Here is a 15,888-nt window from a genome sequence, read left to right on the forward strand (position 1 = left end):
GAACTGGAACATCAGAATATTGGATTTTCTTTAATAACCTTGTCTTGATGAAGTGATGGTGGGGTTTTTTTTCCTAAAAATTCTCATTTACTGCCTTAAAAAAAGCCAGGTAAACCTAAACCAGACAGAAAACAGCGAGCAGAGGAGAGAATCAAGCACAATGGTACCAAAACAGCAGTAGAGACTTTCACAATGAGCTGAAAGAGTCCACATAAATAACATCATACTCAGATTTCTAATAATGCGTTACATGCATGGTCAGCAGCTCTGACCATGTGTCAAACTCCAGTCCTCGAAACTTTGAAATGTGTCCCTGCTGCACAAACCTGAATAAAATTAGGTCATTGGAAAGACTTGACTGCATGCCGAGGTGGCAACCCCTAACCCTTGTGCAAGTAAGTTTAAATAAATTTAAGTTTTAACTTCTAAAAGTACTTTTATTGCACCATATTCATGAGCTGCTGTACCATGAATCAAATGGCTGAATTGCCACCTCAGCATGCAGTCAAGTTCCATAGAGTTCTGATAATGACCTACTAATTTTCTCCATGTGTTGCAGCACAGACACATGGAAACGTTTCAGGACTGCGGCCTTCGAGGACTGGAGTTCGACACCTGTGATGTAGAGCAAACCTACACGTTTATGGGATTGGTTCTTCAGGTTGTTTTATATGGAGCGCTGCTGTCTGAATCTGTGGTCTTGTTTCAGAACAGCTCCAAGATGGAAAGGCTCAACCAGGTTGACTCTTTGGTTGACTCAAACACACTTCTGCGTGTTATAAATGTGAGACAGATGTTTCCATGGTTTAAACATGCTTGTGTTTTGCGGGCTGGTTTAAACTTGGCAGACGCAAACATTGGATTAGCCTTAAAAGCCTTAAAAGCACAATTGTTTCACTGCTGCTAGTTTAGAAGAACTGTTTGACTTTTCAACATGAATTACTGACTTTAAACATTTCACAGAAATCAATCCCCAATTTTATACTTACTCTCTCCTTCTATTTTGTCTGGGTTTCTGCTCCACACTATCTGCCTCGTGTCCTGCCTTATCTGGAACGTTCTCCTCTCAGGGCGCTGAGACTTTTTCTGATAGAAGATGGTCATCACTGTGCCCATTTCCAGGCTGTGGAGGATGCGGGCACCTGCCTCAGACCAGTCCAGCATCCTGGAGACCATGACTGAACCAGCAGCCCCTGCAACACTACTGGGGGCCTCCTCAGCACAGCCATTGAGGCAGCCACTGAATCTGGCTGCACACATCTTCACTGCATCGCTAAAAGTAAACCTTGCTGGATTACTAATCTGTTGTGATTTGTCGAATAGGATGCTTATCCTTCAGTCACCAGCTGCAAGCAACAAGGACAGGGGTATTCAACATGTTCAAGCCCACTGGGGTCAGGAGGAAATCTGGTTATGAACTGTGTCAGTTGGGGCAGCCAGAGTGAATAAAACTATTCCCCAATAAAACACAAGCTAAAAGGCATCAGTCAGCAGCTGCACAGCTCAAACACCGACCCGTCTGAGATGTGAACTATCCTCTGGTACTCTGGAGGGGGGAGTGTATTCCTGTCTTATCCTTTCCAGATGCTTCTGGCAGCACACCAGTGAAATCCACTCGGGGTGAGTTCTCATCACCGCCAGACAGCGTGATGATCCGGCTTAAAATCCTGCTTGGACGCCTCGCTGCTCTCGCTGGGCCGGTAAACAAGATGCTGACTGACGAGAATCAAGTCGGGGCTGGTGACAAAGACGCTGGGTTATGCAATAACGAGCCGGGCAAATACCCGGAGTGGCGGCGGAGAGGAGGACGGGCAGCGGCGGCCGCTATGTGGCGGCTTCACGGAGACGAAGAGACGCGCGGATGGGAAAGCACGGAGCAGCCGCGACGAGACTCGGGAGCGCTCCCATCTGCCGAAGCATTCTGCTCCCTTCTCCCTCTCTGTTCCTCCTCTCCCTGCTCACAGGATCCACTCACCCGTGGTAGAAAACCCCTTGAGACGGGTGCAAGACTGTGCGGTTAATTTCACCAGGTCCTCCCTGCTGCTCCTTCCCCAGGATGTCGCTCTCTGTCTCTGGATCTGTGCGTATCCTCAGCTTCAACGCCAGAGGTCTTGAGAGGAAATTAGTGCCAGCAGACCGGAAAAGCTTGATCCGACTTTTTTTTTTTTGCCTGCTGTACAGTATCTGAGGGAAGATGAGGGGAGTAGAGGGAGAGTCGCAGGGACAGCCAGAGAGGGAGAGAAGCCAGAGAACAGAGCGCCCCCTGCCGGCCTCTACAAGATCTGCAGGTGAAAGCGTTTTCTGCAGCGAATGCGCAGTGGACTCAGCGGGTATCTGGGCATGTCAGGAGGTTAAGTGCGGTTCAAATTACAAAGGTCACTGATGTGTCACCCAGTAACAGTAAATCAAAAGACTGGTGAGCTCGCTAGAGGTTGTTCTTTTTGTTTATTTTGTTTTGTTTTTATGTCGTAGCTGAAATTTAGATTTCCAGGACATTATACATATAATCGTTTTAAACTAATACTGTTAATAAGGGGAGCATGTTTGGGAGCATTTTGATGGATTATCTGACCAACATGTTTGTAGTGTACAACAGACCATTCAGCAAGTTTGTGCTTTAATTCTGGGGGGTGAAATTGTAGTGGCTTATCAGTCCATTACCTAGCACTAATTAGCCAATATGTCTGCATCTTGCGCTTATTTTATGGATGCACTTTGCAAATTGCGTGTGCTATTTAATATGCCCCCCCTCTTTCCAAATATAGTAATTTATGTCCTTGAAATAAAAAGAATACTGGTTAGAGTCAGAATCTGAGTCTAAAACCAGTTTGTCATTTCCAGCTAGTATATACAGTATTTCTTAACCGCTTCCACTCCCTCCTCTGGGGTATCCCTAAAAAGTCATCCTGAACTCTGTTCAAAATGCTGCTCTGTGGTTTCTTAATGTACCTATTAGAACTAATTTTAGGATTGTATTGATCACTTTTTTTCCCGCGTCACTGTAGCAATCGGAATTGTCTTCTGAAGTCCAAGGAAAATGCCCAGATTGATTGTGCCAAGTGGACCTTTTGCTATTCTGGTCCACTTGATTGTCATAGTTAATTAGAATTTTGTCAGGATTTTTTTTTATTACTTTTTAAATTTTAATATTGTTATTTTATTTTAAGTCATTACAATCAGAACAGACATAACTGGGGGATGACGAAGAGAAAGAAAAAGGACAGAGAGGTTGGGAGAGAATGAACAGAAGGATAGGGAAAATAGAGAAGAAGAAGTCCAAATATATGTGGACCTAACAGGATAATAAATTGATTCTCATCTTACTGCACAATGCAAAACTTTAGTAACTTTTATTATGTACAGTACTTTGCAGAAGTCTTGAGCCACTAGTCATTTATTTTTCTTATAATAAAAAATGCATTCTTCTAACTTTTAAAGTGGTCCCGAGCTTTTTTGTGTGTGGAGATTTTCACTCGTTTTCAGTCGCGTCTATGCACATCGCCACTTTTGTTTTTTAAGTCACTTACCACTGACCTATCAGCCAAGCATTAAAAGCAGTGTATCAGTGTGTTGTCTGCAGGAAACAGAAAACTTAGCAAAGAAACAACTTAAAATTATACCTTTAGACACTTTGTTACTAGCAGCCAGAGGCAAAAAGCACATAATTGGTTCCCATTTCTTTACACAAATACAAAAAACCAAATTGACAAATTGCTAAAGAAAAGACTGTTTGACAGGCATTGAGTGTATCTTTGCACAAACAAGGTGGATTTGAATTGCACTTCAGCCAGTGGTGTTGGGGAACTTGTCAAAATTGATGGCATTAAGAACACAAAAATAGAAAGTTGTTTTTTTTTATCATGACAATGATCCCAAAACAGTGTTTTATCCATGACACTATCAATCATGGACTGGCCTCAGCAGAGACCAGACCTCAACATTATTGAAGCAGTGTGGGATCATCTTGGCAGAGAACAGAACAAAAGGCAGCCAACATCCAAAAGAAGAGCTTGAATGTCTTGCAAGAATCCTGGAGAACTATTCCTGAAAACTACTTATAGAGTAAAGGTGGTCATGCCTTACAGACTTTCAAACTATAGAACAGCACAAACTGTTTTTGCCTTATATACTACATTTCCATATATTTGGACATTCCAATAAATCACCTATTTCCCATTTTTCCAGCAAAATATAAAGAGATTAGGGATGGCTTAAAAGTAGTGTCGTGGAATTTTGGATAGAGGATTTGTGCCTTGTGATCCCCATAACTAAAGGAATAACTCGCCCACTACTGACCATTATTTATGTAGTGAAATAGACTAAAGTTCAGTAATGTGCATTAGCAGGACTCCCTGAGGCTGTAAAAGAGTGTGGACTGATCCACCGCTGAGACAGTCAAGGATGATATCACTGCCTCTCTGTTTTTAATCAGCTCCATATGTCCACTGGGTGTATCTCCAGTTCCACTACCACTGGTCAGCAGGCAGCCAATCAGAATTCAAGGGAACTCTTCTCACATGTCCTGCAGCAGCAAGGAAAAGAGGCTTGGGGGGTGGGATGTAGAGAATTGTTGCCAACAGTTTTCAGATTGAAGCAGAGTAAAGAGGAATGGTGAGCATTCAGTTAATCGCCTAAAGGTTAAATTTTACATCTAAACTAAGAGCAGTACCATTACACTCTGTCTCCATCTTCACTCTGCTGCTTCTTTTCAAACTTAAAATGAATCCTGCAAAGAAACCATAAACTGCAAAAAGCAGAAAAACATGTTGAAATGAACTTAAAGTTGTTATCATGGCACATTTAATACTGTTTTAGTGGCATGCGTTTGGTTTGTAGGTAAATGAGAAGAACACTTGGAAACAGCTGCAGTCTTTGATTTTCAGTTTCTTTACCATCACTGGACAGAAACACAGATACTGTCAGAACAGCTGAAAGAAATAAGCTACACGTGAGTCCAAGGACTTATACACAGCTTTAGAACTTTCTTTTTCTGTGTGGATTTAACACAAGCAGCCATTTATCTTTTACTGAGTCCTTCCATTGGATTTGAGAGACTTTAGTTGTGAATAGGTTTTTATTACTAACACATATCACTACGAAACTGGGCTTGTTTATTACTAACATAAAGAATATGTTTACAACTTTTTTGTTACATTTCTATGTTTAACTTGAGCATACCTTTTCAAAACAAATGTGAATATTTGATAAAAACCTCATTGTTGTGTCATTTTATTTTCATATTAAGAGCCCAGAAAGAAACACATTAGGTAAAACTGTTCCATAAATCAAGCACTCAATGACAATCAATACACTTGTTGGTTAAAAAAGTGCTATAATTTGCAGTAATACAGCAGGAAAGTTCAGAGATGTAAATACAACTGAAGTGGTGATTTCTTGCTCACAAAAAGCAGCCTTTGTTATTGAAGATGAGATTTTATTATTAAATACAAGTTATCAGTAAGAATTTTAAAGACCCCCACACTCAAGGTGATTATATGAAGATAATTTACCTTTTTTTTGCATGGCAGGATTTCTGGAATTTTACAATTAAATATGAAAAGTGTGTGTTTTACATATTACATATGAATCATTTTACATTAATATCATGTAGACAAAGGAAACGTAATCTATAATCTGGTGATTTCCTCTTAATTTAAGTGAAAAGACGACAGTGTGATGAACCTAAAGTAACCTGAAATTTCGATATTCCTCAGTGCCTTCATCCTGTGTAGTCTCACCTACATAAAAATGTTGATTACTGTGATTATGGATGAAGTGTTATGGATAAGAAAGCACAAATACTTTAGGGTCAAACTTCCTTAGCTTCTATACTGTCAAACAAAATCATAATCTTTGACAGGAGCTAAAATATCAACCTGTAATTGCTTCCACTTTTTCAAAAGCATGATCAAAGGGTCTGAGGTTACATATTTATTTAAAAAATTCCACTAACCTGAGTCTTAGTCCCAAGTTTAGAATATTATTAATATGAAAAAATAATTAATGCACGGGCAGCTTTCTATTTTTTTTTTCTAGTTTCCAACCACGTCTTTCTTCAGCACCTTAACATGAACTTAATGATATTAATCTGCAACAAGGCAGCAAAGTCTGGTTCAGAGAACATGATTATTTCTGCACTGTTATGTCTTCATTTCACAGTGCGGCTCCTGTTTTTAGATTTGTTGGATGTTTATTGTCGAAAGTTTCCAAATGTAGAAAACATAACTATAAGGATATGTCTGAAAGAGTGTCTAACCCTGATGATCATTGCACTAAACACCTTTATTTTAATCCTTCTTTAAAAACATTCGTTACATCTGAATAACACAGGCGACACAACAGCTGTTATTCCAGTATTTGGAGTGTCCCCACTGTAAGGGTTCATTCAGACGATGCTCTATAAATATAAGAACTTCTGTGAGGCAATTTAGGAAACACTTGATTCGCTTTAGTTGGCTAAAAGAAAGTTGGTGTTGTTGCTGCTTCCTTTTTGGATCTCTTTGACCATGTTGTGGAGTTTCTGGGAGAGGGCCACCTAGTGGAAGAGAAAGCCACAGGCATAGGTAAAGAAATCTTTCACAATCTGTGAGAGTTAATTTCTGCATCTTAGTGAAGGACTAAGTTGGTCTGTACTCTTGCATTCAGTACAGCTTGTACTGAGAGACTTACTGTGTAGGAATCCGGCTTCTGCAGTCTCTTGTGCCGAGGGTGCAGAGTCTGGAGGGAGCGCTGGACCTTTGCTCTAGTTTCTGCAGTGCTGCACAAAGGCTGTGTGACCTAGAAAATGTTGGAGACACTCATAAAGGCAAAGCTCCCACACACTATAGTGGCTTGTTTGGTACTGTTTAGTACATGAAGTGTGATTTTTTTTTAATAGTTTTTAAAGAAAGTACTTTTCTTTGCTGTTATATTACATACGTTTGGTGTTCTTTGTAAACTTATTAGTCACTGATTAAAAATCTAAATGGAAAATCTTTAAGATACAAAGCTTAAAAAAAAAGTATGTATTCAGTGTGATTATCCCACAATTCTTCATAAGCTGTCTGCTAATGTTTGAGAGAGCGGCCCATCCTCACCTGTCCTTTACTAAACACTTCCTGACGCAGACAGGTGACCCGAGCTGGAGTGACTGAGAGGGCGGTGTGGTTGCATCCCAGGGGGTAACAGCTCAGTGGGAGTCCCGCCTCTGGAGGAGACTCCACCGCCAGACATACCACGTCTAGAAATGGATGACCTGCAGAGGAGAAAGGACAGAAACCAATTATAGATTTACAGGAACATATTCATTTCTGCCTAAAGGGACGATCATACTGCCATTCACGGACCTGTCTCTGATCATTTATAACAAGTAATTTGTGGCGTTCCTGTTGTTGTGCCACACAGAGAAAGAAGCTCAGCTGCAGCAGGTAGTACTCAATTCTCACCTTCAGGATCTATTAGCCGGTAGACAGCTTTCCTCCCAGGAACAGTGCTCTTTTCTGGGTCCTCACTGACCTTCATCCTGGGTCTTCCTCTCACCTCCACCAGCTAATGAACAGAGGAACAAACAAAACCATACAGGTGTTAAACATGGCAGGAGAGGAGAGAGGCTAGTAAGTGTGAATTCTCATTAAATCACCTTATATACACAGCCAAGGGAAGGTTGTTTTGTGCAAGTCACCAGATGTGTTCCAACACCAACTACACTGATCGCGTTCTCCTAAGACAATGACACATCAAGCTGACATGGAAAGGTCTTGCAGGGAGTCACTTTTACAAGTCACAAAATTTGACTGACTCCTAATGAATTACCCTGTATGGCCACTCAATTTACCTTACTGTTGACTTCAGCCAAGCTCTCTTCTGAGATGTTATTAGTCCCAACGATGATCAGGGAATCAAAAGCAGGAATGGAGAATCTGCAGAGATGAAATGAACAATAAGAGAGGAATCAAAAAGCAGTGACACAAAATTAGACGCGAGCCACAGATCTCTGGAGGAGTCAGAACATATCTCACTGTAAGTTTAAAGACAGACGGGAGGACACCTTACTCACTGCTCGCTGCAGAGTCTGAAGACACGGTGCACATCAAGGGACTGCTTGCAAAGGTCCCCGCTGTCAAGACGAACCCCCACCGGCCTGTAGCCCAGCTCACACAGTACCAGTGCCACAGCACAGAAGTTCAAGATGCCGCTGCTGAAATTATATTTACACACAGAATAGATGAGATCATTGAACTGCTTTGTGTTTAGCTTTGTTTAATGGAAACAAAGCTAGGGAATGGAGAAAAGACAAGGCTTAAAAGAGAAGGGCCAGTCAGTGATATCAATTCCTTCGTCCTCCAGGAGCTGACTGCATACTCTCATCACATGAAACTGATACCTAATGTAAGTCAGGGTGCCACTGCCTAGCCTGTACAAGTCTGTGTCCTTCCATGGATATGCCTCCCCTGACCATCAATGACCCACCACCAATCCAGTCATGTTTAATGATTTTACATAACATTCCCCACAGCTTCTCCAGACACATCAGTCACATGTGCTCAGGGTGAACCTGCTCTTAAACTGAAAATCACAGGGCACCAGTGGTGGACCTGTCAGTTCTAATATTGTATGGAAAATGCTAATTGTGCTCCAAGGTCATCAGGCACTCTTGTGAAGTCTGTTTGTGATTGTTAGCTCAGAGACATTCACACCAGTGGCCTGTTGAAGGTCATTTCATAGGACTATGGCATCACTCATCCTGTTCCTTATTGCGCAAAAGAGCAGATACAGGTCCTGCTGGTGGGTTAAAGACCTTTTCCTGCACAGTCCAGCTCTCCTAGAGCAACCGCCTGTCTCCTGGAATCTCTTCCATGCACTTCAAACTTTGCTGGAAGACCCAGCCTACCTTGTGATAGACTGATGTGGAGTTGGATTACCTCTACAACATCAATTCGTAGGGTCCAGGTATCACCTCATGCTAAAAGTAGTGACTCTGACTGTAGCCAAATGCAAAACCAATGAATAAATCAGTCAGAAAAGATGAGGGAAAAATGTCAGTGGCCTCCACCTTTGTTTTGGGGCTTGTCTCATTATTTTAACTCTAATCCCAGAAGTTTCAGTGACTAGATGCTTTATTCTGATTAAAAAGTGTTCCTTTAGTTTTTAGAGCTTCTTAGTTTTCTGGCTTTCATTAGCCAAACTGCCAATTTGTCAGCTTTATCTCATATATGCAGTGTAAACTTTAACTTTAACTTAATGTAAGGCAGGAGTTACCAGCCAACACTGTAGCTGTCAATCACTGGGAGGAAGTTCTGAGGATACGCGATGGCATAAGACAAGAAAGCAGCCAGCTCTCCCTCATGGATTTTCCCTGGCTCTGCTCCCAGAAGATCACACACACGACTCAGCCAGCCTTTTGTTAAAGAAATGATATCGACTGGATTATGCTCCCCGTTCACCGCCGAAAGTGTCTGTAAAGAGACAAACAAGACGTTTAAGAGTTTGTTAAATGCAATAGAGCATTTCAGTTACCAAATTACAACATAAGGAGAGCCTAACGTGTGCCTCTCCTGTGAAACCAGCCCTCAGGAGACTGATACCCTCTCTACTTTTGAAATTAGGGTTCAAATGGGAGCTGAATCTTTTGAACCATCCCGTAGTTTTGGTGGTGATAACTCAGGTGGCTGGGGACTGTGGTGTTTATATGCCACTGGTGCACGTCGTTCATTTTCATTTGTCAACTCTCTCTGGTAGTTTGTGTTTTTTGGACGGACCGAATCCCGGGCCCAGGGGCCCACTGTCAGGGGGTGCCCCACCCCCTAGAAGGGGCCCGACCAAGTCCCGGGCGCCAGGCCTTGTCAAGCAGCCACTGGGAGTGAGCCAGTACATACCTGAGCGCCCAGTCCCAGACACCGGGAACCACCAACACACGAGGGCATCAGGCACCGGCAGGGAGTGTGGTAAGAGGGGGGGGGGGGGGGGGTGTCCTCCTCACTGTCGCCGAGTGGTCTGATTCTTGCATTCTCTCTAATATTACATCACCTTTACCTTACATAACCTCCCAGACCAGCTTTTTTGGTAGACCTTGCTAGTATAGTAATGTTTTAATTCGCTTAATTGCATTGCTGCCATAATTGCATTGCTGCCATGTGATTGGCTCATAGGATATTTGCATTAATGAGTCGTGGAACATGTCACAGCTGATCTTTACAAACCCTGCCGAGTGTAAAATGGAAGTCATGTTCTGGTTTGCCAGTATAAACACATAAGATGTGTAGCTCAATTATCTGAATGGTATGGTTCCATTCAGATGACGTAAAGACAGAGTGCACATACTCACTTGCGGCCACACTTCCTCCAGGGAGGTAAAAGAAGTTACGTACGAGTGTGCCATGGTCCCTGCAACTGGGATTCCAAACAGGAAACCAGCCTGAACATTACTGGTAAGATCAAACCCTGAAAGATGGAATAAAGTCTCTGTGTGTATGCAGAACAGAAGAAAATCATTTCCACATTATTTCATGCATTATTTCAACATAAAACATGCTGGTTTTTGTTCATTTGATGTCATATAGTAATGTTCTTTGGGAATTTCAGTAAATACTGCAGACACGCTGTGTAAGACAGCATGGAAATGAAGTCCAGATCGCTACATTCCTTCAGAGGTTACAGATGGATGCTTTTATCCTCTCATTAAGACAGGCGTCCTCTTCATGAGTTTCGTTGGATGGAATGCCAATATCAAAAAAAATCACATTTCTGATTTTTGATATTGGCATTTAAAAAAAAAAAAAAAAAAAAAAATATATATATATATATATATATATATATATATATATATATATATATATATATATATATATATATATATATATATATATATATATATAGGAAAGCAGCCTTTAAGTGACAACTCCACAAATGTGCCAAGTTATCTGTCGAGATCTGGGAGGATCAAAACAAAGTAATCACACAGCAATCACCTCCGATGTGTGTGTATCGGGAGGCGGTGAGTCCTCCATCTGGACCCTGAGCCCTCCTGAGGCCCATTTCCAGCAGCTTCCTCTTAGGGCCTGCCGCCAGACGGAAACGGGCAGCATTAGTGCAGACCAGACTGACAACAGAGAAGAGAGAGGACACTGAAGCAACAGTCCATTATATAAATTTAGCTTTGCTTCAATGAAGCTACAGTATATGACATTTATATTCCATGAAAGCAACAAACAAAATATCGCAAATAAGCTTATTTACATTTTCCCAAATATGAAATAGAATTCTTCAGAAATATATTTCCTAAGGTCCTCGGGGTGAACGCAGTAGCTTTAAAGATGGCACAACATGGGAAAATAACCAGGACGTTACTTTTCCAGGAAAGACAGAAATATGACTATGTATTACCTGGCATAGTTGACAAGACACAATAGACTTGTCTCCAGTAGTTGTACCACAGCCAGTGGACCAGCCACTTCCATGAGAGGCACCTGAAGATATGATGACATGCAGCACTAGTTAGTCCCTCAGACTGTGACCTTTGAACCTCAGTTTAACCTTAAAGACTCATAGCTCACCCTGGCAAAGACCACAGTGCCTTCGGGGACGGAATGGAGCGTTACACCCGAACAGTCGAGGCATCGCAGAAACTGGAAGAAGGCAGGGTCAGTGTCTGGAGGCATGACAGAGCGCAGGAACTCCACATCTGGATCCATGAACACAAAATGTTAACACAACCCTGTAACACTCTCCTGACTCACTTCTCTGTTTGTCCTCCTGTCTCACGCACCTACACTCACAGGAACAGAAAAAAAAAAAAAAAAAAAAAAATCACATCGTTTCCTGTAAATCAGTGGTGCGACTATAACGAAGGTTAGACTAAACATGTTTGTTGCACAAGTGTGGCACAGTGATCCTGTCTTAGCGCTGATTACTTTTCACCTGTGCAGCTGCTAAAGTTTTAAAAAGTGCATTAATTCAAGTATTGCAAAGAAATTGGTGGTTTTACTTAACTGATGATGTTATGCTACTTTAGACCATACTTTTGTCGTAGAGAAAATAGATTTCCTGTTTTTACTCAAGTACACGTTCCAACACATGTATAGAAGAAACATCATAGGTCCACCACTTTGAAGGCAGTGTGAAACAGTGCTCCTCTGCTGTGTACTACTGTGCAAACCTCATCACTTTCAAACACTGAAACAGTCCTAAATCAAAGCGAGGGCAGCACATTAACATTAGTTACTGGGATAGGTAGCAACATCTAATGCAGTCATGTTATCCGATACTGATGCTGGACTGGCATATCTGTGTATCCAAAATCAACAGTGGTCCCACTCGGACTGACTGCTGTCACTCTCATACAGACAGACAGAGCACTAACACCTCGCAGTCAGTCTGAGTAGATGTGCAGTGGGCTACAGATGATTTGCTTATATTCCTACATAAAGCCAAGGTTGCAGAGCCCCTGTGTGACTTTTGCGGTTAAATCGGTCCTGGAGTAGCAAAGCTGCTGCTGGTGGAACAAATAGTAACACGATCATACGATTAATGGTGGTATTCTTAACGGCTTTGGGGAAACTGGACTTTACGAACTTAAAGAAGCACAGTTGCTTCTTGGGCTTCTGTAAGTTTTCACAAGTCACTACTTTCTCTTTTCCAGTTCTTAAGAAATAATAAGTAGTATTGCGCAACCAGTTCTGTATGCCTACCAGAGCTCCACGGGAGAGAAACGTGACTGTCAGCGGATTAATAACGAGACTTTTATTATTTAATCTAGCGTTTATGTCCAGTTTGTAGTCAGTGACAGTAACATGTAGTTAGTTGATCTCCTCACCTTCGTCTGCGAAGCGAAAGCTGCGCAGGAACAGCAGACAGTCGTGCACCCCGGCGAACAGCGAGAAGCCTCCGCCGAACGGATTGTCCCTGAAGAAGAGATCGAACACGGCGTGCTCGTCGTGGCGACCGGCCCGCCAGTACGCATACGCCATGGTGAACTGGTACAAGTCGGTGAGCAGCGGGGGAACCCGCTCCCGGATACACCGCTCCATAACCCCGCTGCACGTGCTGCTGCTGGACGGCGCTGCCATGTTCTCCCAGGGCTGATGCCGAGACCTCTGGGACTTGCAGTTCTCCCACCGACTCCTTTACCCCCTGAGGCAGAGACGGAGCGGGGCAGCTGGGAAATACAGCCACGGCTCACGTTGTTGCATTAAAGACTTTTCAGTTAGTCTCTTTGTTGGCGTACATTTATGGTCTAGTGATTCCCATTAGTGTCAGCCCGTGTCACGAGTCATGCGCTTAACCTAACGCAATTTTGGATGATGAAAACTGGATTCACTTTCAAAATATCGCGTCCATGTGGCCACCTGCTGTGAAGGAGCGAGATCCTTCAGCTCGCAATGTAAAAACCCACCATCTATGCATATATTGCAACTACAAAATTAGTCTTTATTTATAATGAGCCATGAAAATGTTGGAATATCTTATTTGATTATTTCTAATTTCTGACTAAATTTATTCCAAAATGTCAGCAAGCATCCTCTGGTTTTAACCTTATTCAAGATTCTTTATTTGTCAGTTGCATAGTTATGAACAGGGTTGGTCAAGTTACTTGAAAAAAGTAATCAGTAACTAATTACTGATTATTACCCCCCAAAAGTAATCCTGTTACCCTACTGATTACTTATTTTTGAAAGTAATTAGTTACTTAGTTAATCTTTAAAAACATTTACACCATTTTTCTGCATAATCCATCATATAAAATGTAATCAAATGAAAAAGTCTCTTTTTAAAACTTGTTTTATTAGTTTTAATTTTTAAACTTTATGCATCAAGCAAAACTTTAATTATATGCAACATTCTCTGACTGGAAGAAATTTGTTTAACATTTAAACCTATTTTCTGCACATTCCAGCATATAAAAAATAGGCTTTTGTGTTTAAACTCACACTTTCAAACAGATGCTTTAAAAGTTTTCTTCGAACAGCAGACGCTAATGTTTTTGTCACTTACGGAATCAAACTCAAAGTAAGGTCAGTACTTCCACACTTTAAATGCTGCACGGTCATACTCTCTCTCTCGAGATATATTATAGTATCCATTATATTATCCATTGTTGATCTGCACGCAGCTGTTGCCACGAATGCCGCACTCGCTTAGGTCACTGTCGTGAGACACTCACACACAAAAAAAATCATGGTTTTAGTAATGCAGTAACGCAGCGTGCTCACGGGAAAGTAACAGTAAACGAATTACCTTCTTTGCAATAGTAATCCCTGTCTTTACTCATTACTTGAAAAAAGTAATCGGATTACACTAACGTGTTACTTGTAACGCGTTACTGCCCATCTCTGGTTATCAACAATCTAGTAATGACTGGTCTTAGTTTGTTCTCTGCAGGCCACTATGTCAAGCTGAAATTAAATCTGGCAATGAGCTAGAGTCATGTGAAAAAGTCTTCCCGTGACTCTATGCAGTCCTATGAAAAACTAACACATCCTTAGTGCTTCCATAGGTAATTGAGAGGGCCAGTCACAGCAGGAGTTGTTTTAACACACTCCCACAGTGTTCCCAGACTTGAACATCACACAAATTTACTCCAAGGTCATACTGCTTTATGCTTAGAGAACATTAAAAAAAACAACAACCATAAAGCCACAGGCCTCTGGATTTTAAATGTTAACCATTATGACAAGAGAATGTAGATAAAAAAGAAAGAACAAGCATGTCTTGTTTGGAAGGTTGCTATGAGAAAGTCTCTTCTCTCTAAAAAGAACATGGTAGTACGACTTAGATTTGCAGAGTTGCACCTGAACAAATCTCAAGACTTTTGGAACAATGTCTTTTGGACAGATAAGAGCAAAGTGGAGAAGTTTAGTTGTAATACACAGCACAGTGGTGAAGGGTTAATGATTTGGGCTTGTGCAGCCATAGGACCTGAGCGGTTTGCAGCAGGAGCCTATCCCAGCTGCAACAGGGGAAGAGGCACCAGTCTGTCGGAAAGCTAACACAGAGGGGCAGACTATTCAAACTCACATTCACATGCATGGGCAATGTACAATCATTAGTTAACCCAGTGGTTCCCAAACTTTTTTTGCTGGCCCCCCTTTGTTTTACAAGAAAAATGTTCCCCCCCCCACCGCGTGCACGCGCGCACGCACACGCACTAACACATCCTCCAACCACACACACCCATATTTTGCTCCATTGCGGTTTATTTCACACCTCAAACATTTAGTAAACAATTAAGCAAATACAAGTAATCTGCAATAAATTACAGGTAGTAAGAAAATAAACTACTAACTCTTTTACGCTACGTCCGTACCTACACGGGTATTTTTGAAAACGCAGCTGTTTCTATGCGTTTTGACCTTTCGTCCACACGTAAACGGCGTTTCGAATCACCGAAAACGGAGATTTTTTTTAAAACTCCTTTTTTGCGTTTACGTGTGGACGAGGAATACGGAGTTCATCATGCAACGTCAAAGGTATGTGCCTTTTTCCACATCACCCTGTGCGCCACGTTATTGTTTACATGAGATGAATTGCAGACTGGCAGATAGAGACAAATGTGTTAATCTGACCATCTTCAGGTTTTACACGCTTACATATACACACGCAGTTACTGTCCCTCCATTTACAAAGGCAGAGGCGTCACGGTGTAATTATTTTACATGTAGTTGTTTTTTTTCTGTGTAATAATATTCAACATTGCTATCAATACATTTTTCAAAAAATGCCTCTCTGAGCAAAACAGGTTTAAAACATAAATAACGGTGGGATACTGTTTGTCCGTGATTTGAACCGGGGGAACAAATCGTGGCAGGATCAGCTTGATATCATTTGTATCCCACTGTAACTTTACTCTATAAAGTATAGTATGTATATCTCCAAAATGTCAGGAGTAGTTAGTCATTACAAGAAGTGTTTGTG

At 41.7% G+C, this 15,888-nt stretch overlaps 2 protein-coding genes across 2 annotated transcripts in view; both read right to left on the minus strand.

Moving 5' to 3' along the window:
• LOC101473405 (1-phosphatidylinositol 4,5-bisphosphate phosphodiesterase gamma-1) overlaps positions 1–2,237 on the minus strand; it is a 42,883-nt gene extending 40,646 nt beyond the window's left edge. Inside the window, exon 1 of the mRNA XM_004572319.6 lies at positions 990–2,237. Within this exon, the coding sequence (XP_004572376.1) occupies positions 990–1,260 (271 nt within the window). The 5' untranslated portion in view covers positions 1,261–2,237. The remainder of the gene's footprint in view (positions 1–989) is intronic.
• Positions 2,238–5,312: 3,075 nt separating this feature from the next.
• naprt (nicotinate phosphoribosyltransferase) lies at positions 5,313–13,291 on the minus strand. Its single transcript, XM_004572320.5, has 13 exons — positions 12,791–13,291; positions 11,532–11,659; positions 11,362–11,444; positions 10,947–11,077; positions 10,304–10,419; positions 9,238–9,434; positions 8,036–8,176; positions 7,814–7,898; positions 7,619–7,699; positions 7,425–7,527; positions 7,077–7,234; positions 6,670–6,777; positions 5,313–6,535 (listed from the first exon to the last, which is right to left on the minus strand). Exons 1-13 carry the CDS (start codon positions 13,041–13,043, stop codon positions 6,449–6,451), a joined length of 1,671 nt encoding a protein of 556 aa, XP_004572377.1. The 5' UTR covers positions 13,044–13,291; the 3' UTR covers positions 5,313–6,448.
• Positions 13,292–15,888: the final 2,597 nt, after the last annotated feature.

The sequence above is a fragment of the Maylandia zebra genome, linkage group LG17, assembly GCF_041146795.1.
Source record: "Maylandia zebra isolate NMK-2024a linkage group LG17, Mzebra_GT3a, whole genome shotgun sequence".
NCBI classification, from domain to species: Eukaryota; Metazoa; Chordata; class Actinopteri; order Cichliformes; family Cichlidae; genus Maylandia; species Maylandia zebra.

Excerpts from the sequence above, each read along its gene's own strand:
- naprt (XM_004572320.5), bottom strand. The coding sequence starts at position 13,043 with ATGGCAGCGCCGTCCAGCAGCAGCACGTGCAGCGGGGTTATGGAGCGG. Across the intron at positions 11,078-11,361 it reads TGTCTTGTCAACTATGCCAG|TCTGGTCTGCACTAATGCTG; the intron begins GTAATACATAGT and ends CTCTGTTGTCAG. Across the intron at positions 7,899-8,035 it reads TTCAGACTCTGCAGCGAGCA|ATTCTCCATTCCTGCTTTTG; the intron begins GTGAGTAAGGTG and ends TCATCTCTGCAG.